Here is a 23,129-nt window from a genome sequence, read left to right on the forward strand (position 1 = left end):
TGGCTAAACAACCCACTCTCTGCCTTCCCTCCCATCACAAACTTTGCTGATGTTCCCAAGACCCCTGACCCCTGCATTCCACCTCTATAGGATTGAGATGCTGGCGCTGCTGCGCCGGGATCTGGCTGTGCTGGGTTGTTCAGGGCCCCTGTAAGAGCGCATAGCCGCTCTGAAAGGCCTGGTGGAGTCGACATTGATGCTGAGACCAGAAGCAGCATGGGACCTGCTGGGACTGGCTGGACTCATGGGTGCCCTGCTCATGCCCCACGTGTGTTGGGAACAGGGATGGGGAGGAAGCCTGGGTGTAGATGACAGGAAAGAGGATTAGGTGGATTTCCTGTCTCAGTGTCCAGGTGTCCAGGCTAGAGAGCACCTGGCCCCATCTATGGAGAAGCCACACGAGGCTGCGCTAAAGCCTCTGCTGCCAGCTCTAAGTGAAGGTACAGGTGAGAGGCCTTGACTACCTTACCTGCTTTGGGCTGTTTCTTAACTCTAGCTCTCCCTTCCTAGTCACCTTCCTTCTCAGCTTCCTACCCCAGGCCTCGGCTCTGCATAGTTCAGTCTGGGAGGCTTTCTCTGAGTGCTGGGCACTCGGGGGAGGAGTTTGCAGTATATGGGGGCTGTTCAGAGGCCAGGGAAGGTGACCGGAGTGGTTCAGAAGGAGCCTTTGCATGAAGCTGTCCATCAGGCTCTGAGACTATCTGTCATAGTTTCCAGGTGAGGGAGACCCTTCAGCAGTGTGGATTCACTGTCTGTCTGGTGCAGGGCAGATCCAGAAGCAGGGGTGCCTCGAAGACAAGGAGAAATATAGGTGTGTAGAGAGAAGATGGATCAGCAGAGGGAGTAGAAATGAGATGCAAGCCGCTGGCTCTCCTGCCTCAGCTACTGGCTCAGCTCAGTGACTGAGAACTCCTTCCCAGTGTCTGCAACCTCAGAGGCAAACCTTCAACACTTTGGGAGTGTTCTGAATTCTGGATACTTTTTTTTTTTTTTTTAAATTGAAGGTGTGTATGTGTCTGTGTTTGTGGGTATGCACACACTTGCATAAGGATACCAGGGGATAACATTAGAGTTTTCCCCAGGCACCGTTTGAGCCACGTTCTGTCACTGGCCTGAAGGCTCCTTACTAGGCCAGGCTGGCGAACCATTTAGCCTTACCAGTCTATAATAACAAAAATGTAGCACCAAGCTTGACTTTTTAAAACATGGGATCTGAACTCAGGTCTTCATGCTTGCCTGGCACTGTGCCCACTGCAGCTTCTCCCCAGCCCTTCCCACCTTTCTTTTTTCTTTCTTTCCTTTTTTTGCGACAGTGTCTTACTTAGTGAATAGAATCAAAGATCCTCATGGTTTTTCCACTCTAATAGCTGGGCTGATGAGGCCCAATGCGCACACACACTTGAATGCACACTTATGCCCCGTGTCAGTACAGAGAGCCTCTCAGGTGACCAGAGCAAGAAATCAAGGTCCAGAGGTGGGTCCAGAAGACTGAGCTCACTCAAAGGAAAGTAGCAGAGCTAATCTCTACACCACTGCCACTTGGGGGCTCCTCACCTGCTCTGGTGCCATCTTCATCTCTCCCTGAATGGTCGACTACACAGTGAGTTTGAGCCCAGCCTGGGTTACATGAGACCCTATCTGAAATAATGAGACAGAAGAATCCTCCATACCGAGTACTTGAAAGGCCTGGTTGTAGCCGGCTGCTGTCTGTGAGCACATCTTCACTGAGGCTTCCTGTCAGCAGCCTCTGATGAGACCACAGCTCCTGTGGCCTGGGACAGTGAGTGTCTGTAAGTTGTGTAACTTTGGATGAGGGTAGACATGCTGACAAATTTCTCATCTTTGAGCTGAAAGAGGGCCTGTGGGCAATTAGGCCTGAGATGCAGTGCTACCTGGAACACCTCAAAATGTAGAGTCTTGCCTCACCAATGGCAGATTGCAGGGTGGCCCTCACGGGACTCTGAGGCACAAACAAAGAAGTCACCGTCTTGTAGTAGAAGGGCTTCATCTTCCAGATGATGCAGATCAGGTGGCATGTATCCAGACCCCTCCCCTTCCCCACTGGACAAGAACAACCCTGAGTCAGGAACTCCACCCAAGACCAAGTCCCCAGTCCCTCACTGGGGGCTTCTCAATGGGAGGTGAGGGGTCATGGTAGAGTGAGAAGGAGGACTTTACTCCTGATCCATGCCCTCAGCCCCTCACTAGGAGATTCTAGGCAAGGACTCTACTCTTGAGCCATATCCACAGTCTCAAACTGTGGGATTTTGGGTCAGTGTTTCACTGTTGGGTCAGGACTCCAGAATCACTGAGTTTTTAAGTTTTTAAAATTTTTTTTTTTAGAGAAACTATGTAATTCAGGGTGGCGTTAAATTGTAGAGCCTCTGAAGTATTGTGCTTATAGGTGTACAGTACTCGGTGTTCTTACTTGGCTCTAAGTAGTATTTTATTTTTTATTTTGACAGGGTCTTACTACATAGCCCTGGTTGACCTGGAACTCACTCTGTAGACCAGGCTGGCCTTGAACTCACAGATCTGCTCGCCTCTGCCTTCTGAGCACTGGGATTATAGGATGTACCACCACACCAAATTTGAGAGGAGTTCTTTGATCTCTATAGATTTAGAACCCAAGTTTCAGAGAAGCCAAATTCATTGTCCATAGTCCCAAAGAATGTAAGTTTAGGATCTGGGCCCAGAATGTCTGGCTCCTGGGCAATCACTTTAGCTCTCTGTCTGTCATAGTTTATTTTATTTAAGTGAGTGTGTGGGACCTCTGCTCAGTCTCCATTACCATCCTCAATGGTAATCCCAGGGAAGGTAGACCTCGGTTCAGAGACTGACAGCTCCTATGTACCCAAACTTCAAGAGTGTCTCTGGTCGTCCAGCCCACCTATTTCCAACAGACCTCGGCCCCTAGATTTCCCTTTTAGTCCTCTCCAGTTGTTTTTGGAGGTAAAATCTCATGTAGCCCAGGCTGTTCTTAAACTCCTGCCCTTACTTCTTGAGTCCATATGTCCTTCCTATTTATGTGTTGATGGACATCTACAAAGCTGTTGTGAAGAATCCACATAGCATTACTGCTCAAACGACATACTAGATGAACACACACACACACACACTGAATGCATATGATAAATTAAGCGAGCAATTTGCAGCCATATTTGTGTGCATGTATATATATTATATATAATGTTCTTAAATACATATGTTTGAAAGAAGGTTGCATTGTGTAGTAATTGCTGGCCTGGAAATCACAGAGATCTGCCTGTTTCTGCCTCCTGAGTATTGGGGACTAAAGGTGTGAGCTAGTATTTTTAGCTAATTTGTGTGTGTGTGTGTGTGTGTGTGTGTGTGTGTGTGTGTGTGTGTGTGTATGGTGTTGGGTTTGAACCTAGGCCTCCTAGGTCCAGGCAGGTACACTGACACTGAGCAGCCCAATACTGACCTCCCAGCCCTATACTCACATTGGCTATATTCACACTGGGGGGTTGAGCCAAATGAGATAATTTTGTATATAAATAAATACAATCCAGTTATTTATAAGTAAATACATATTACAGAAAATAAAATGATATATACTTGTCCTACTTTGCTCTTCTGTTGCTGTGAGCAAACCTTGATCACAAACAGCTTGTGAGGAGAGGCTTTATTTGTGTTACACTTCTAAGTCACACTCCATCTGTGGGACAAAAGAAATTTGACTGTGTGCACCCCCACAGAACCGCCAGGCGGGGGCATTGGGCTGTGGGAAGCCCCAGGACCCCACTCTTGGGGTGGGGAAGGCACAGCCTGAGGTCCTCACCGACCTGCTGGAGTCGGGCTCAGACTCTCGGGCACCACAAATACCACTGGGTACCCCGGAAGAGCGGGTTCTGGGGTCCCTGAGCTGCATGGAGGTCAGGCTCTCAGTCTTGGACACCACAGACAACGCTGGGTGTCGTCGAAAAGCTGAGAACCGAGTGGGGGCAGCGAGCGGACTCTGGCCCGGGCAGAAGGGAAAAGGGGCGGGGAGAGGGCTTCGGCTGGTTACCACGAGGACAAGAATCCTAGGTTTGCTCGGGCGGGTGGCTTGGTGGTGAGCAGCTTAACTCGACTGGCGGCCATGGCTGGAGCCCAGGAAGGTCTCTCAGCGGGAGGTTAGTCGCTTGTTAGGGGAGACCTGCTTGCTCCAGCCCAGCAGGTCCATCGGGATGGCCTATGGTTTTAAGGCGTTTATTGTAGAAAGGTAGAGAGAGGGAGAGAGTAGAGAAATAGAGGCCGGCCATGGCCACGTGGAAAGAGGGGGAAGGGAAGGTGGAGAAAGGGGGAGCAAGGGAGGAAGATTAAGAGCAAGAGAATAAGAGGTAAGAGAGTGAGAAGAGGGCAAGCAGCTCCTTTTATAGTGGGCTGGACCATCCTGGTTGTTGCCAGGTAACTGTGGGGAGGAGCATACCTGGCTGCTGCCAGGTAACTGTGGGGCATGGAGTGCAGACAGAATACCAGGAGCTTGGGGCATTGCCTAAGTGACTGATGGCCACACACCTCTGGGGGGTGGGGGACTGTGGGAGGCTGTAGCTGCATAAAGGAGTTAGGGGCCCAGGAGGCATAGCTGAAAGCCTGCCATCCCATGCAGGTAGGTGGAAGTCACCACCCAGCATGTCACCTGGGTTCAAGGTCTGTGCTGCATAGGGACCAAGCTGTCTGTGCACAGCTCACTGCCCCACATCCATCTTTGACTCAGACAGAAACCAAAGCAGGAGAGAGGGCTCAGTAGTCAAGAGAGCAGACTATTTTTGCAGATGATCCAAGTTCAGATTGCAGCATCTACATTGCAACCCATAACAGCCTGTAAATTCAGCTCCAGGGGATTCCACAACTTCTTCTGGCATCTACATTCCCTGCCCTGCCCCTATATGTGGCACACATTGGGTCACACACGTTTACACATCCACACCCAACACATGTAGAGAGACATTTATACATACACATGTATATGTATACCAGAAATGAAGCAGGAGCACTGGTTACTGGCTTGCTCACTGGCTCTCCCTAGCTTCTTAGTTCACCTGTGCAGGGATAGACAGCCTACAGAGGGCTGACACACACAAAGGAGAAACAAAGTATATGTAGAAACATACACAAATATACACATAGAATCTGGCCATAAGTACACGCTTAGCTTAGTTACCATCATTTATGCTGTGGCTTATGACTATAAACTCAGCACTCTGGAGGCTGAGATAGGAGGGTCTGTGAAACCGAAGCAGGAGCCACATTGTTATACATTGTTATTAAGTCTCCATGCCTCCCACAGCCAAGTATTAGATGAAGCTTGGGGAAGGACTGAGGGACCAGAAGAGGACAAAGACTCCACAGAAAAACCAACCAAGTCAACTAACCTGGACCCTTGGGAGCTCCCAGAGACTGAACCAAATGACCAAAGAGGGAGCATGAGCTGGACCTCGCCCCCTGCTCCCTCCCTGCACATATGTAGCAAAAGTGCAGCTTGGCTTTCATGTGGGTCCCCGAAACAACCGGAGCAGGAGGTATCCCTGACTCTGATGCCTGCTTGTGGATCCAGTTCTCTTAACTGGTCTTAGTGGGAGAGAATGTGCCTAGTCCTGTAGTGACTTGATGTGCAGCTGGTGTGGTGGCAGTTGAAGGGGTATAGTGGGGAGGGATGGTACCCAGAGGGAGGCTTCCCCTTCTCAAAGGAGAGGGATCTGTGTGAGGGGGTCCTGGCAGGAAATTTGGGGATGTAAAGTGAATGAATGAATGAATGAATAAATAAAATGTTTAAAAAGTCTCTATACCTTACAAGAATAAGTTTCTGTTTTCTTTTTTATTTTATTTATTTATTTATTTTTTTAAAATATGGAACGCTTCACGAATTTTCATGTCATCCTTGCGCAGGGGCCATGCTAATCTTCTCTGTATCATTCCAATTTTAGTATATGTGCTGCCGAAGCGAGCACAAGTTTCTGTTTTCTAAACCTAAACCTAATGTATCCTGTAAACCATTTTTGTTCAACCTATGCTGAACTTGTAACCCCACGATGTATACCCACCCTTTCACATGATGTGTTCTCACACTTATCTTCTCCATAGGCAGCTTTGGGCCCCGAGTGCCCCAGTCTTCTGTCCAGGTGTAACAGCCAATTCTTATCAGTCCTTTCCCCATAAAAGGGACCTCAAAACCCATTGAGAGACTGCTTTCTGATATTCCAACCATCCCAATGACGCAGCCATCTGGCCAGACTTACTTAATCAGACTTACTTAATCAGCTTGCTTAATCAGTCAGTCATAGAAATGGTTTCCCCCCCTCGGGTCCTAAGTCAAGGCTAGTCTGGGCTACAGAGTGAGACTCAATCTGAAAAAGTTTTCCAGACAGTAAAAATAAAATGAACAAAAATGTTAGATCTTATTGCTGGCAACTGCACATCTGTGGGCTCCTTGCCAAGGTGTAAGACGTTCTATATTACTTTCCAACAGAACACAATTTGTGCTTATTGTTTTGAGGGTCTCATGTAGGCGAGGCTGGCTGGGAACTCACTATATAACCCAGGATGAATTTGAACTCCTGTCTCTACCTCCCGGGTGCTGGGACGACAGGCAGGAACCCCCAAGCTGGGGTTGTTCAGTGCTGGCAGGGAACCTGAGGATTCTCTACTACTGAACCACAGGCCCAGCACTCCTGCCTCCCATCTGCATTTGAAATTCAAATTTAGAGACTACAGTTTTACATTTTGAGTTTCTCCAAGTATTTGGGAATTTTGTTAGTACATTATAGTTAGATTTTAGGTCTTATTTTACAAACTTCAACCTGTGTCTCAAATATCTGTCAGAAAAATCATATTGGGTGAGAGGGCTGTGTGTGTGTGTGTTTGTGTGCTTGTCTGTCTGTCTGCCTGTCTGCAGATGTCACCTAGGAGCCTTGGAGTCTAGCAGTGACCCAGGCCTAGGCTTTGGGAAGAGGTAGGCAGCAGGATTCCTGCCTCCTGAGTCACTACTTCCTGAAGCGGTGGGGGAAGGCTACCTCAGCTGAGGCCAGCACCCTGGGGGGGAGGTGGAGTGGGTTAGACAGGAGGACGCTGCTGCAAGGGCAGCACACCTAGAGCCTGGTGTGCTCCAGAATATGCGCACTTCCTGTTTGTCACCTAGGTATCCCCCCACCCACCCATGGTCCTGAACTTCACAACTCATACAGATTTTTGTTTCTCCAGTAGCCAACCGAGGAGTGGGGGCAGGCGCAAACTCTAGTTGAAGTTTGGGGTGCTCAAGGAGGGCACAAGTTAGCCACTGATCAGTGGAGTCGTCATTGTCTAGGGCTTTTGGGGGATAATTTATTTGGGCAGGGGAGGGGAGGGGTTAGGATTCAGGGAAGGGGATAGGCAAACTTGAAGGAGGTCTGTGGGTCTAATGTGTCGGTGTACAGCTGCACAAAGATTCAGGAATGCAGTCTCCAGCAGACATCCCAGAGATCCAGGTGGAGTTGGGATCTGGGGTTTCACTTTTGACACTGAGCTGATCTTGATGATTTAAGACCTACTGTGTAACCAGCCTGTCCCAGGAGCTAAAACCAACAACCAACAGATAGAAGAACGAAGTTAATTTCTTAAATCTCCTGGTTTAAGTCATGAAACAGGAAGATTCGATAAGGAAGGCTAGAGGGACGGGCTTATTTTTTAATTTAAATTTTATTTAAATAAACCACATTTAAATAGTTTAAATTATATATGAATTAATTTAAATGCTAGACTGGGAATGGCACGGTTCGAGGATGGTGGTCAGAGGACAAGCCTGTGGAAATGGTTCTCTCCTTCCATATTCACGTGCGTTCCAGGGAACTCAGGCTAGCAGGCTTTAGGGACAAGCATCTTGATCAGCTGAGCTATCTCGCCGGCCTCGGGGACTGGTGTTCTTTAAGTATGAAAGGAGACTGTAACTTGGGAGCTGAGACCTAGGTTTGGATTGGGGCAAGCTTGGCGAAGTTTTAGGATGCATGAATGGTGTGGTGGTGGGGTACGGCGAGTGAAGAATGAGGCGGTTAGACGGGCTGGTTTTGATCTTTTCACAGGACCAAGATGCTGATGTGGGTGAGGAGGGGACCAGAAAAAGAGGCCAGGAGGGGAGACCACGCAGTAAGGGGCGCGCCTTGTTTTAGCCAATGACCACAGGCGAGTTTAGGAAGGGTTTTGGAGTCAGCCAGGGAGGGAGGGACAGATCCGGATTTGCAATGGCGCACACGAAAGTGAAAGCCAAGAGTGTTTCCTCAGAGAGCAGGAAACACGCTGGGAGCTGCGCGAGGGCCACCTAAGACACCCTCGGGTTCCCGGACACACATGACGCGTGTTTATTCACTTGGAGTTATTTCGGGCCCCGCAGATGGATCCTCGGGTTCTTCCTAAGGACTCCACCCTGACCAGTAGGGACTCTGGGATTTAACAACGACCACCCCCTCACTTACCTGGACAGGACTCTGGGGATCCGACCGGACTCAACCTAGAGGATCAGCCGCTGAGAAGCGAAATGTCCACACCCCAGCTAGGCCCAGCCTCCCCTTCCCTCACCTGGCTGGAGCCCAGCCCAAGCCCCTGGCTCCGCCCCTACAAGCCTCGCCCCATCGAGGTTCTGTCCTTCAGGCTCTGCCTCCATAGGAACCTCCCAGGCGCTCACCGGCTTGGAACCTGTCCCCGCCGGCAGCCGTGCTCCCCATGAACGTGTGTGTGTGTGTGTGTGTGTGTGTGTGTGTGTGTGTGTGTGTGTGTGTGTGTGAGTGCGCGAGTGTGTTTTGTCTTGTTCTCTATTGATTCCTCTTCCTTGGCATTTCCAAATGGCCCTTACTTACTTCCGGCTCTTTAGACAGGCGCTCCACCTCCTAACGGCCACGGCCCACTAGTACTGTAGTTTGGGAAACTAGAGCGAATTTTACTCTTTCCTTCTTTTTCCTCTTCTTTTTTTCCCTCCCTTCTCCCAGCTCCTTTATAGCTATGTATCTGAGGATGACTTAGACCCCCGATCCTTCTGACTCCACCTCCTGAGTGCTGGGATGACATATGTGCCATATCTGGTTTATGTGGTGCCTGGAACTGACCTGAGAGCGCTCTGCTCACTGAGGCCCAGCCTCAAGCTCTAGAATGACTTCCCACATGCCATGTCTCCCTGACGGAGTAGAGGGTGTCTCTCCAAATTCGCAGGGATCCAAGTGAGCTCAGGGCAGCCCTGAGGCTGTGGCGTCAAAGCTGCAGCTTCCTCCAGGGCCGCCCCACCCCTGGTTTGGAATTGAGAAACTTGTGCAAAATGCGACAGCCTCCCCCAAAGATGGGATCCGGCTGGATTTTGGGACCAGGATGAGGAAAGAGGGGATCTTTTCTCAGGTTGGGGGTGGGGCTCCATCCTGATGCCTGGAGAAGAGTTAGGGGAAGTTGAGGGTTGGGAATTTGCAGCAAGAGAAGCAATACTACGTTTATTCAAAGGCCACGTTTGTACAAAGCTCATTAGTAAGTCTGAGGCTGTGGCAGGGGTTCAGTGGGTAGAGCGCTGGCCCAGCACGCAGGAATCAGGATTTCAACGTCAGCCTTAGATACATCACGAAGTTCAAGGTCAGTCAGGGCTCTACATAAGATTTTAGTAAGGTATTTTGCATAATAGCCGCAGCCCTCATTGAACATCTACTGTAAACCAAGACAATTCGGCTTGCTTTCTCTGTCTCAATGGCTTAATTTTCATTACATTCTCCTAGGAATGAGAGACATACTATTCACCCCCATTTTCTCAATAGAGAGACTGAAGCATGAGAAGAGGGAGCTAAGCCATTCCTGCAAATGTACCTCAGCTTGGAAGTGGTGGGGATGGAATTCAAATCTAGAAACCTAGTGGGCACTCTCCAGCTTGCCTGTTTTTTTTTTTTTGTTTGTTTGTTTGTTTTTCTCTTTTCACTGCCTGGCCTTCTCTAATCTCTGACCCTAACTGCATGCAAAGAAAATAAATTGTTACCCAGTTTACAGAAGAGGGAGAGGACGCGTAGGAAGTCACAGATACCAAAAATAGGGGATAGAAATTGTCCTTGCCTGTAAGGTTGCAAAAGGGAGGGAGGGTTTTCGGTTGTGCTTACTCCTACCCACATCCTCACTATGTAAATCAGACTCAGGTTGATCAAGCGAAGCCCTCTAGCGCCGCCTAGCGACCAAAAGGATAAAAGGTGGAGTGCTAAGGGAACGGCTTGGAACCTGGTGGGCTAATTCCGGGAGAGGCTTCCTTTCAAGGTAATTTTAGCTCCTGATAAGCTGTGGTCAGGAAAGCAATACATATTTGTTAAACAAATTAACTAATAAATGACAGGGAAGGGTACTGATGGCCTTGACTTGGAGGAGAACTCAGAGCGGGGAAGGTGGGCTATAGTATAATTGTCAGGTTTGTTGGGCACAGAGTTTGACGAAGGGGAAAAATAGGAAAGGGTGGAGGAGGGCTGTGGCTTAAAATTTAGGAAGACTTAAGGGAAAAATGACATTTGGAGGCTGGGAAGATGGTTCAGTCAAATGCTTGCTACTCAAATGAGAGGACAAGAGTTCAAATCCCTAGGGCACTATTAAAGCAGCTCTTTATTCTCAGTGCTCCTATGATGAGATGGGGGCAGAGACAATTCTGGAAGCTCAGTTAGCCAGGAACAGTTAGCCCATGAGCAAGAGAGACTCTACCTTAAGTTGTGGGGAAGAGAGGACCTACACTGAGGTTGTCCTGCCACCTCAACACACACACCACAGTCTCTCTCTCTGTCTGTCTGTCTCTGTCTCTCTATCTCTCTCTGTCTCTGTCTCTCTGTCTGTCTCATCTCTCTCTCTCTATCCATCTCTGTCTCTGTCTCTGTGTCTGTCTCTGTCTCTCTCTCTCTGTGTCTGTCTCTGTCTGTCTCTGTCTGTCTGTCCCTGTCTCTCTCTGTCTCTGTCTCTCTGTCTCTCTGTCTCTGTCTCTGTCTGTCTCTCTGTCTCTGTCTCTCTGTCTCTCTGTCTGTCTCTCTGTCTCTGTCTGTCTGTCTCTGTCTCTGTCTGTCTCTCTGTCTCTGTCTCTCTGTCTCTCTGTCTGTCTCTCTCTGTCTGTCTCTCTTTCTGTCTGTCTCTGTCTCTCTCTGTCTTTGTCTCTCTGTCTGTCTGTCCCTGTCTCTCTCTGTCTGTCTGTCTGTCTCTGTCTCTCTGTCTCTGTTTCTGTCTCTCTCCATCTGTCTCTGTCTCTGTCCCTCTCTCTGTCTCTGTCTCTCTGTCTGTCTGTCTCTGTCTCTCTGTCTCTCTCTCTGTCTGTCTCTGTCTGTCTCTCTGTCTCTGTCTCTGTCTGTCTCTCTGTCTGTCTCTGTCTCTGTCTCTGTCTCTGTCTCTGTCTCTCTCTCTCTCTTTCTCTCTCTCACATGCACACACAAGTTTAAAAGAAAAAAGGAAAGTGAGTGGTGAGAGGGCTGTGGGCAAAGCTGACTGCTGCCAAGCTTGATAATCTAAGTTCAATCCCTGGGCCTTGCATAGGGGAAAGAAAACTTACTCCCTCATGTTGACCTTTGACCTCCACACATGTACTGTGCCCCACATGTACCTTCACACATACAAACATACAATATACATATATATATGTACAAAGTGAGAAAATAAATGTAATAAAAGTGAAAAATGGCTTTAAAAGTAGAATACATTGTTGGGCAATAGTGGTGCATGCTTTTAATCCCAGCACTTGGGAGGCAGAGGAGGCAGATTTCTGAGTTCGAGGCCAGCTTAGTCTACAGAGTGAGTTCTAGGACAGCCAGGGCTACACTGTCTCAACCCCCCCGCCCTCCCCCAAAAAGAAAGAAAAGTAGAATATACTTTCTAATGTTTATTATAGTTCTCTTCGTTAGCAGTTTCCTACATGTAAGCGATATACCTTCATTCTACCCACCCTCAGCTCCCCCTGACTCTGAAGGAGAGCACATGCTCTTTACCTTATCCCCACTTACTTGCTCTTTTGTAACCCTTTGCATCCATTACTGCTGCCTGTGGGCATGTTGGCTCCTTCCTGGCTTGACCTTGTGTTACCACCATAACTGCACTGAGTTCATGAGCACAGTGGCCATGGACATGTCCTGAAGACAGTGTTTCCCCCTCCCCGAATCTTACCAACTTTCTCCCTTGAGCCTTGGGGTGGTGGTGGTATAGATGTCCCACCTATGGCTGAGTGCTCACTAGTCAAAAAGTCACATATAGGAAGTGATGGAGTGAATTAGTATCTTATGTCAGGCTGTGGGCACAAGTGCAAAGGCTCTGGGGCAGAGTGAAGAACAGAAAGAGGAGAAGAGGCTGGCCTGGGTTGGGGCAGAGTGAACAGGGCCTTGTGGGGTGCAGGGGAAACTTGAGTTTTGGCCCTGTGGAAGAAGGAAGGTGGAACCATAAGGGTTATGGGTGGTGGAAGAATGGTTGACACTTGACTCAATGTTCAGTGGTCCCTTTTGGCTGCTGCAGGGGCAAAAGACTGTGAGAGATCAGAGCTGTACACAGGGGACCAGGAGGAGACAGGAGGTGACAGCCTATGTGCCTATGGCTGGATGAGGTAGTGGTACCTTAGTTCAGCAGGTGCCCAGTCTGTTCAGTGTAGGCTGAGAAAGATGAGGTCACACCAGTGAGTGGAAGCTGTGAGGGTGGAAGTGCAGGTGCTCCCCTCCGCCCCACAGCTCCTCCCCACCCCACCCCCACACTGGGGCGACAGTTACAGTCACAGAAGAGGAAGTGGTGTTGTAGTTGTCCCCACTGGGGCAAGCTGCAGCGGCGGTGAAGGAACGAGGGTGCACGGGGCCTCCCCGAGGGGCCAAACGAGAGAGAGACAGGCAGCCACCATGGAGCTCTGGCGACAGTGCACCCGTTGGCTGATCCAGTGTCGGGTGCTGCCTCCCAGCCACCGTGTGACCTGGGAGGGGGCCCAGGTGTGTGAGTTGGCACAGGCACTGCGGGATGGTGTCCTCTTGTGTCAATTGCTTAACAACCTGCTTCCCCACGCCATCAATCTGCGGGAGGTTAACTTACGGCCCCAGATGTCCCAGGTGAGTCTGCTGGGTGATACCAGGGCACAGCTGGATGGAGACGGGTAGGCCTGACTGTGGCTAAGGGGAGGTGCCGAGCAGAACAGAGCTCTGGGTGGGTTTGTAGATTCTTGGTTGGCTTGCATCTGTCCTGGCAAATTTTGGGGGAAATCTACTTAACCCACTGCTGACTCTGTTGAAAACCATTTAAAGGGGTCCTAAGAGGTGTCTGGTTGTTTCGTAGTTAGCAAAGAGGATACATGAGGTTGGAACACCAGATTCAAGAGAGAGGCCTTCACTTTCTCCCCCACCGGTGGCTCCTCCTCTTCCACTTCTTCTGCCCCTCCTTCCTCCTCACATCTTCCTTCACCTCCATTTCCTGCCAGGGCTTTGTACTGTGTGGCAATGGAGCACTGGGAGCTGCAATGTGAGACCCTGTGGCCTAACTCTATCCATTTCATGAAAGGCCCATTGAATTCAGGGCCAAGGCCTAGTATCCTAAGAAAGTACTGGGTGTCCCTGAGTTTGGCATTTCTTCACTCTCCATGCTTCAAGTGGAGGCATGGTTAGACTATGCCCTGGTGAGCCTAGGGAATGTATTCAAATCCTTATTTGAATGTGGCTGGGGTAGTGGTGAAAGGTGACTGATGACTTTGTACTCTCTTTTCTGTTTCCCCAGGGATGCTGGGTTTAGGGGGCTTGATAGCCCTAGAAATGGAAGATAGAGGTTCAAGTCAAAGGGATCCATAGTTTTACTATGGGGTGTGAGGGACATGAGTTGTATCTAAGGGAACATGGCCTTGCCCTGGGATCTGAAGGACACAGCCTTGGTGTAAGGGGCACCTGTCCTCTTGCTCTCAGTCTGCTAGTTCTACCCAGCCCGTTTTTTCCAAGTCCCTGGAGGCTGTCCCTAGAAATGATGGGCAACAGGGTTGGAACCTGGTTTCTTCCCTCATGTGAGGGGTCCCATGGAGTTGAAGAAAGAAGTTACTTTAAGAGTGGCCTGCTGGCCGGGCGGTGGTGGCGCACGCCTTTAATCCCAGCACTTGGGAGGCAGAGGCAGGCGGATTTCTGAGTTCGAGGCCGGCCTGGTCTCCAGAGTGAGTTCCAGGACAGCCAGGGCTATACAGAGAAACCCTGTCTCGAAAAAAACCAAAAAAAAAAAAAAAAAAAAAAAAAAAAAAAAAAAAAGAGTGGCCTGCTGAGGTCTCTAGGATATTTCTGGGGTTGTCAGTGAGTCTCTGAAGCTGTTGTAAGTTCCCTGAAGGAAATAGGGAACAGAGCACCCACTGTTCCCCCATGGACTGTCCCCTCTGGCTGGCTACAGGTCAGCAGAGATTTGCCTACATTTGCTTGAACTCCAGTAGCTTTAAGGGCTTGAGGAAGTAGCTTATGGTACTCTGGGGCCCCAGCTCTGGCAGGACTCAGGGTGCCCTATGTAGCAATCACAGCTGTTGGGAAAACAGTTAGAGTTAAGGATGGACATACACCCCTTTGTATCATTACTAAGGCTGATATTCTGAAGGGCAAGTATGCATGGTGTTAATCCTTAGAGGACCAGCTGTGTTCCAACAAAAGTCAATATTGGGATCTTGGCTCTGTCCCCAAAGAGTTCTTAAACTCAAGGAGACAGAAGAAAATGCATCTCAGTCCCTTGTGCTCCAGGAATGTAAGAAGGACACTCACTGCTTGGAAGAATTAGGACTTATGTCAGAAGAGATATTTAAGATGGGTTTTGAAGAATCAGTAGGAATTTTCTCACTGTTCTGGCTCCCTATGCCCAGTTGTATAAAGCCTCAGGCTGGGCCAAAGTTTACCCTCATCTTCCCCATCTATCTTCTCTGTAGCTTCTGGCCTCTGATCTTTCTGCCTTCCTTGGAAATTCTACATCTAGTGGAGATGTATGTGAGAACTAATGGATTATGTACAATATGCCAGAGAGGGTACCCAGGGAAGTCCCCTCTGGGCTTCTGGGGCATTTGCTAGCAGAATTAAGCCAAGGACAGAGTGGACAGATATGGAAGGCAGAAAGAAAAAGGAAAGGAGCCATTGACTGGGAAATAGTAGCGATAAAGTTGTAGAGGTCAGAATGAAAAGACTAGTTCCTCCATTTCCTTATCTCCCTCCTTTGTCCAGCAAATAGGGAAGAAATAATCTATATACCACCAACCGGCCCATCTACCCACCTACTCACCCTCCTACCCATCCATCTACCCACCTATCTACCTATCTACCCACCCACCTACCCATCCATCTATCCAGTTACCCACCCATTCATCTGTCCATCCACCTACCCACCCACCCATTCATCTGTCCATCCATCATCCATCTAACCATCCATCATCCATCTATCCATCCATCCATCCATCAGGTCCAAAGGCAACCTGGGACAAATAGCTAACTGTAGTGTCTATTAGCACACCAAATCACATGCTGGTGTTCAGACTTACTCAGTACCTGTGGCTAGTCTCAGTTCTTCTCACCCCATTCTCTTCACTAAACATCACCAGCTTATGGGTTTGCCTTCCCCAGTTTCTTCCTCCTATATAACCCTGCCATTTTGACCATGTGCCCTCTACACTCTTGGTTCTATCTCTTGGCCCTCTCTCTTCTCTTGCTCTCCCCACTCCCACTGTGGCCTGGTCCATTCTGCTGGCCATGCTCAGTCTACTACTTCCTCTCCATGCTCTGTACTCTCATAGATGCTTCTGGCTATTTTCTTCTTCATACCTACAATAAAACCTCCTCATCAACCATATCTCAGAATGGTCTTGTACTCACTTTATACATCTGGTGCTGAAAATCACACTTTATGCCATCCATCCATCCATCCATCCATCCATCCATCCATCCATCTGTCTACCTGTACATCTACTCATCCATCCACTTACTCACCCACCAATCTATTCATTTGCCTGTTCTCCTATCCATTTATTCTTTTATCTACCCACCTACCCTCTACCTATCCATCAAACAGTGACTATTCAGGGCAAGCCTTGCCCTTGGTGTTGGGGACTATGGGAGAGGGACACAGATGCTCGTGTCTTATCACACTACCTTCTAAAGGAGGGAAATGTATCAACGAGACATTAAGGACAGGTGTACATTTTTAGGAGATGGCTCATACTTCAAAGAAAGCTATACTTAGAAAGGGTTCTTGGTGGTATTTTTAAGGAGTCTAGGAAACCTCACTAGACTAGAGCAGAAACCTGGGCTTGGTGAATTGTGAGTCTTGTGGATGTGTGGGTAGTGACCCAGGTGTGTGTGTTGGTGCTGCCTGTGCAAAAGTTCTGAGGTAGGTATTGTCAGGCAAGCATCCATGTGCTTAGGGCAGTGGCTTTCTAGCTGGTTGCACTGGTGTTGGAGATCTGAGTAGAACATTTTCAGACTAGCCAGTGCCTGGGTCTAAGACCCACAGAAAGTCGGATGAAATCATGGTTAGAAATAAAGGCTTCAGACATCACAAACGTGTGCTTCCCACCTCTGTGAGACTGTGCAGTCCTCCATGTAGAACTTTGAGGCTCAGAGTCTGAGGAGAAAGAGATGAGTTTTGGGAAAGGTTTGGTAGGATGTGAGGCTCATTGTACTGCAGGAGAAGCAGGAATTGGTGTATAACAGATTGACAAGCCTCCAGCCCCAGAAATCCATGCAGGTGGGTATGAGGGTGTGTACCTGTTGTCATGGGTATAGCCCTTGGTTGGTATGTCTGACCTGAAAATAGAAGCTAGCACAGCAATTGGCGTGGATTAAAGCATCTGTGGTGCCACTGTAAGGACATGCACACATATTAAAAAGCCAGGCGCACGGCTGTGAGCTGTGAGCTGTGAGCCGTGAGCCGTGAGCCGTGAGCAGCGAGCCGTGAGCCCCTCCTGCAAACCCAGTGCTGTGGAGACTTTGTCTCAGCCAGGCAGAGGCTGATAGAGCAGGGCAGCTGACGTCCACATCTGCCCTCTGCATGCACACACACAGCTGCATACACAAACACAAAATTGAGACAGCAGTGTGGAAAAACAGGTACACAGTGCAGTATGGACAGAACGCAGTGCTACTCCTGGGTGTCAGAGAACACAACAGGACCTTCTGCATAGTCAGGTATTTGGTTAAATGATCCATTTGTGTGACTGAAATAGGAAGATGCATGGAAACGAAACTCCCAACACTGCTCCTTAACTACGGTCTCTTGCTGGGAGCGTACTCTTCTTTAGAACTTTTCTGTCATTTATTGAGTCTCCCTGAGTGTGTGTATACAAATAGCAACTAGAAATCCAGGCGGCTCTGGGCGGGAGACTGACCCCAGAACAGCCAAGCCAGAAGGTCTGCACCCCTCACAGATGACGACTTTGGGATGGCTGTGCAGATGGAATGTGTACTAGAGCACCTCCCCAGACCCTGAGGCCATGTGCAGTTAGGGCAGAGTTGTGCACAGTGGCTTAGGGAGAACGGCTGGATCATTCTCAGGTCAGGGTCTGCTGACCCATTCTGACCCTCCTCCTATGAGGGAATACTAACAGTCTACAGGCCCAGCTGCAATGATCTTGTGTAAGAAGCAGAGCTGAGCTTATGAAGATGGTGGCAGTTTGGTTCAGATGACAGTCCTGTACAACACTTTACTCCCTGAGTGCTGGGATGACATATGTGTACCACCTGGTATACATGTTGCTGGGGATGGAACCTGGGGCCTTGCATATGCTAGGTGAGTGCTGTACCCATTAAGGCCCAGAAGCAGCATGTAGTATTAACTCCAGGTACAGGTGAGTGTGAGGGAGGCACATTGCTCCTCTGAGGGGGATTTTGGCAGTACCTGGGCTCATTGCTATCTCCAGGAAGACTGGGAAGCCATTGCTATCTACAGTGTGTGATCCAAGGATGCTGGTGTATATCCCACAGTGTATAGGATCTCATCTTTGAGATTTTAATTCTGGCTCAATGGAACGAGATTTGAGGCCCTGTGGTTAGTGGTCTGGTATGTCTGAGTTCCAATTCCAGCTGCAGGGTCTTGGAGAAGTGTCTTAGTTACTTTTGTATTGCTGTGATAAAACATCATAGCCAAGGCAACTTATAGAAGAGTTCATTTGAACTTTCAGGGATAAGAGTCCAACACCATCAAGGTGGGAGTCATGTGGCAGGAAGAGCTGGGGAGCTCCCATCTTGAACAGCAAGCAGGAAGCAGAGATAGAAAACTCAAGTGCCGTGAGCCACCTCCAGTGACATGCTTTCTCTAACAGGGCCACATATCTTAAACCTTGCCAGCCTAATGCCATCAGTTGAGGACCACATGTCCCAATGCCAGAGATGATGGGAGATATTTTTCAAATGGTCACAGGGAGGAAGGTTTGTTCAGGCTCAAAGTTCCACTCTATCATGGTGGGGAAGGCCTGGTGGGAGGCAGCTGGCCACAAATTGTGTCACCGTTGGGAAGCAGAGAGACAGGCACTGGTGTTTGGCTCACTCTCTCCTTTTCTCTGAATCCAGGACCTACGGGATGGTGGATCTATAGTTATAGTGTGTCTCTCTGCCTCAATCAACCCAATCTAGACAAACTCTTCACAGGCAGGGACAGAGCTTAAATAATTTCTTACAGGTGTATGTGAATGGAGGACTGGCTCCTACCTAACCCCATATTCAGTCAAGTTGATGACACTAAACATTACAGGAAGTTACTGAAAATCTCCATGACTCAGTTCCCTATTTATATCTCTTTTTGTCTCAGCTGCAGTGGAGCTTAGGACTTCCTGAGCTAGACTAGTGTTCTACCTCTGAGAAATTCCCCCAGGCCCCTCATTGGGGGATTCTAGGCATGGCTCCACCCCTGACCATGCCCATAGCTCTTCACTGGAAATCTAATCATTGAGTCCTTATTGTTGTCCTCTCAAGGACAAATGTCAAGGTTGGGTCTTATGGTGACAATCACAAACATTGTGTTTGTTTTACAGGCCCTAGTTTTGGTTCCTCAGACACCTGGTTCAATCATCCCTCCACCCTCCTCTGGTGGTCTATTGCAGCCACAGGCCTCTTAGCCTTTCCTCCAATGCACCCATCACAGTCCTGCCTCAGGTCTTTTGTGTTGGCTGTTTCCTGTCTGAACAATGCTCATGTCAGTATCCACTTGACTGCCCTCTCACCTACTCCAAGCCTTTGCTCAAACATCAGTCTCTCAACACTTCACTGAAATCCATGCATTGCTCAATCCACTTTTTCCTTGTGTGCCTGTGTGTTTGTGTGTGCTCCCATGTGTGTGCATGCTTATACACAAGCCCGTGGAAGCCAGAGGCCAATGATGGGTGTCTTCCTTAAGTGCGCTTCTTCTATATTAAAAAAGATAACTATTTTAAGGTTTCCAACTGTGAGGACATGTCTGTGAGGAAGTGTGTGCAGAAGCCAGGCAAAGTCCTGAGCTAGACTCGTGTTCTAGCTGCACTGCATCCCCTGGAGCTGGAGTTACCAGTGGCTGTGGCTATTGGGAACTGAGCTTGGGCCCTCTAAAGAAACACTACATGCTCTTAACCATTTTGCCAACTGTCTAGCCCCACTATCGTTTTGAGACTGGCCTGTGATACCCAGTGATCCCCCTGTCTGCAGCACACCCTCATTCCAGTGTCATCACTGTGCCCTGATTTCATGTTGGATTTGAACTTGTGTCCTCATGCTTGCACAGCAAGTGCTTTACCCACCAAGTCATCTTAGCCACACCTAATTTTCTTATGTATTTTCTCCTATGGTGCCCACAACCTTCTGACAAGCCATATGTAGTCCCTTGGTACATAAGAGACTAGTTTCATTGATTCCCATATCAGCCTATTATTTGATCTCTTGTAGAAAGTGGTGTGCTACTCTGATAGATCCTACTTGTATCCTCCCTTGGCTTTCAAGTCATCTATAGGTGAGTCTTCAAGGCTGGTAGAATGCAAATGCAATGGAAGGAGCCACACATTCTCTTGTTTAGGGAGTAATGATAGCAGCAGCCATCCTGACAGCTGAGCACACCATAATTTATTTTTAAAAAGTCCTGAGACAGAATCTCATGTAGTCCAGGTTGCCCTTGAATTTGCTGTGTAACCAAGGATGATTTTAAAATAAAAATAAGATGGAGCCCAATTAAGAAAGAAAAATACCCAATACTGACTTCTTTTGGCACACACACATGTGTGCATGCACAATACATGAGTGCACACACATTCATACACACAGTCATATAATACACTCAGATGTATTCACACACACACACACACACACACACACACACACACACACACACACGACTAAATTTAATTTAAAAAGAAAGCAGAAGACCGGAAGGAGGCAGGAAGTAGCGATATCTCACTCTGCTCTGTCTCCTAAAAGCAGCAGTTTAAAGAGACCAAAAGCTTCAGAGGGACAAGGGTGGATATATGGTAATGAGAGGGAATGAAACCACCACTGATAAGTAATGCAAAACACTCTCTCTGTTCACATTCATGTTCTTCTGATAATAAATAGCCCAAAGCAGAGGAAAATATACATAGCTTCTATGCAAATAAATCTTTCTTAAAGCCATAAGGGATTCAAACCTGCTCCTGGCAGGGAACAGATGGTAGGATCTTGTTCAGCCAGTCATCTCTTTGTTTATTCAGCAGTTTTTTTATATTATTTATAATAATAGTTATTCAGTGCTACCAGGTCTGGGTGTGGGGAACACAGCTGGAAGAACAAGATGCATGCATCTGTGCCTGAGACAGTGAGATGGCTCAGTGGGAAAAATCACTTGCTGGCAAGCTTGATCTCTGGGTCCCACATGGTGCAAGAATGATGTACACACACACACACACTGTAAAATAAATGAATGGATCAAAAAGATGTGTAATTCATTTCTTCCCCTACATCTGACTGTGCTATGTCTGAGTTTAACAAATCATGGCTCAATTAGTAAAGAGCTTGCCTTTCAAGCAGTAGAATCTGAGTTCAAATCCTCAGCACTTAGGTAAAAAACTCAGGTGTGGTGTTATCCACCCATCACAGCACATGGGAGATAGAGACAGGGGTTCTGGGGTTCAAAGCTCAGCACATGCATGAGCTTCAGGCCAGTGAGAGACCCTGTCTCAAAACACAAGGGGAATGACTCCTGAGGAAGAGCCTTCAAGCTTGTCCTCTGGCTTCCACATGCACAACAACCTGAATGGAAGCCCTGGGGAGGGGACTCCTGTCTATGTTGGTCATTACAGATCGGCTGGTTTGCAGTCACCAATCCTCAGTTCTCTGAAGTGCTTTCATTCTATCAACTGAGATAAGTCATCACAGATGACTTCAAGTCTCTGTGAGGATGTGCAGGCTGGTCACAGACTGCCCCACCGCACAGAAGGGTCTAGAAGCTATGGTGACACCTGTTTGTTTATCTATTTTTACCTGAGGATGAGGGCAGGATCCTGAAACAGTCCACTTGCAGATACAGAGGATCCTGAGTAGCTGTTATTTTAAAAACGGGTGTGGGGGCCAGGAGGTGGCTCAGGATAAAGTACTTGCCTTGCAACCAACCACGAGGACCTGAGATGATCAGACATGATGGAGTTTGTCTGAAATCCTTGTATTGGGAATGTTGAGATAAAGGATAAAGATAAAGCCTAGCCAAATAAGCCAACTCCAGGTTGAGAAAGAGACTTTGTCTCCAAAAAATAAGGTGGGGATGAGGAGATGGCTCAGGGGTTAAGAGCACTGGCTGCTCTTGCAGAAGACCCAAGTTCAGTTCCCAGCACTCACACCAGGCAGCTCAAAACCAGCTTTAGGGACTCCAGTGCACATTTCTGGCCTCCTCACACAGCCCTTCACTTGTGGATTCTAGGCAGGGTTCTACCTCTGACCTCACTCCCAGTCCCTCACTAGGGGATTCTAGGCAGGGGCTTAGTCACATCCCAGCCCTTAGGTATTTTTACTTTTTGAGTAGAGCTGCTTGTCGGGAGTCTAGGTTGCACAGCTCTGCATGTTTCACTGTAGACATCTGGGGACTCTTTTTAAAGTGGATGCACCTGTACCATAGAGGTCCTGTTGTCCAGCATTCTTCCCCACACTGTCCATCACCTCAGCTGAGCCCTGTGTTACCTTCCACCACCCCACAGCTGTACAGTTGTCTGTCCTTGTTACTGCATACCTCAGCTGTCTGTACCTCCTATCACATACTCCAGCTCTGTTACCAGCCCATATCCAGATTGCTTTGTGCTGGAAGCCCCTCCTATTTATCTACTCCATCTCTCCAGGTTATAAGCACTGTTTATAGGGCCATGTTTCCCTTATCCACTACTGGGTCTCAGTGACGGGTATACATATATGTTTAATACATGCTTGCTGAGTCAATTAGTGACTGGGTTTTTGGGTCAGGCTTTGTGTTAGTGCTCAGTTCTAAAGTGGAGAGGTGGATTCTCCTCTCGGTCTCGCTGGCTTTCTCCTTCTCTCCCTCTGTCTCTCTTCCCTTTTCTCCTCTTTCTCTGTTATTCTTCCAACCCCTCCATATTTGTCCCTCTCTTTCCCTTCCTATTCCCTCATCTTTGTTGTATGAATAATGCTTTGTCTTCTGGGGGAGATGTGAACACATGTCTACTCATCCCAGACAGGGCCAACAACCAGGAAAAGCAAGGACACCACCAACGTCCAACTTGGTGAAGCACTGAGTGTCACTGGGTTACATATAGGAATGAGGGTCAGGGGCCTCTTAACGGGAGCAGAAATGGCTCAAATACAGCTGTATCACCAGAGCCTGGTATGGATGGCGACCCATGAAAGCTGCCTGCAGGCAGCTCTGAGAGGTGGACAGTTGTCTCTTCTAGGTGACTTGTCCTGTCTGAACCTCTTCTGGGCAGTTCAGCTTGTCTGAGAGTGGTTACCAGTAGTCCTTACAGCTTGTGCTTGAGGAGAGCAGAGCCTAGAGAATCTGGTCTATTTCAGGAACTTCCTACATATTTCTTGTTATTTCCTGAGCTTAACAGGCTTTTCTGTAGGATAGAATATTTCACCTCCCCTTAGCACATCCTATGTCTTAATGAGCTTCCTTCCAAGGTGGAAGGTTTCATCTTAAGGGAAATTGCTACACAACACTCTCTTCTCCCTCCCTTTGTCTTCTCTCTTTTCCACTATCTTCTCCCCTCACCCCTTGTT

The 23,129-nt window shown here is 48.4% G+C and overlaps 1 protein-coding gene, 1 long non-coding RNA gene and 1 other non-coding gene across 5 annotated transcripts in view; 1 reads left to right on the forward strand and 2 right to left on the reverse strand.

Moving 5' to 3' along the window:
* Window positions 1-5,847: 5,847 nt before the first annotated feature.
* Window positions 5,848-5,954, reverse strand: LOC116075620. Its single transcript, XR_004112650.1, has one exon. It is a non-coding gene; the product is annotated as a U6 spliceosomal RNA (small nuclear RNA).
* Window positions 5,955-7,303: 1,349 nt separating this feature from the next.
* LOC116074973 lies at window positions 7,304-8,985 on the reverse strand. Its single transcript, XR_004112364.1, has 2 exons — window positions 8,448-8,985; window positions 7,304-7,553 (listed from the first exon to the last, which is right to left on the reverse strand). It is a non-coding gene; the product is annotated as an uncharacterized LOC116074973 (long non-coding RNA).
* Window positions 8,986-12,707: 3,722 nt separating this feature from the next.
* Window positions 12,708-23,129, forward strand: part of Vav1 (vav guanine nucleotide exchange factor 1) — a 53,187-nt gene continuing 42,765 nt past the window's right edge. For all 3 annotated transcript variants that reach the window (XM_031347242.1, XM_031347243.1, XM_031347244.1), the window contains exon 1: window positions 12,708-13,031. In XM_031347242.1, the coding sequence (XP_031203102.1) occupies window positions 12,828-13,031 (204 nt within the window). In that variant the 5' untranslated portion in view covers window positions 12,708-12,827. The remainder of the gene's footprint in view (window positions 13,032-23,129) is intronic.

Source organism: Mastomys coucha, unplaced genomic scaffold (assembly GCF_008632895.1).
Source record: "Mastomys coucha isolate ucsf_1 unplaced genomic scaffold, UCSF_Mcou_1 pScaffold3, whole genome shotgun sequence".
In the NCBI taxonomy this organism is placed as follows: domain Eukaryota; kingdom Metazoa; phylum Chordata; class Mammalia; order Rodentia; family Muridae; genus Mastomys; species Mastomys coucha.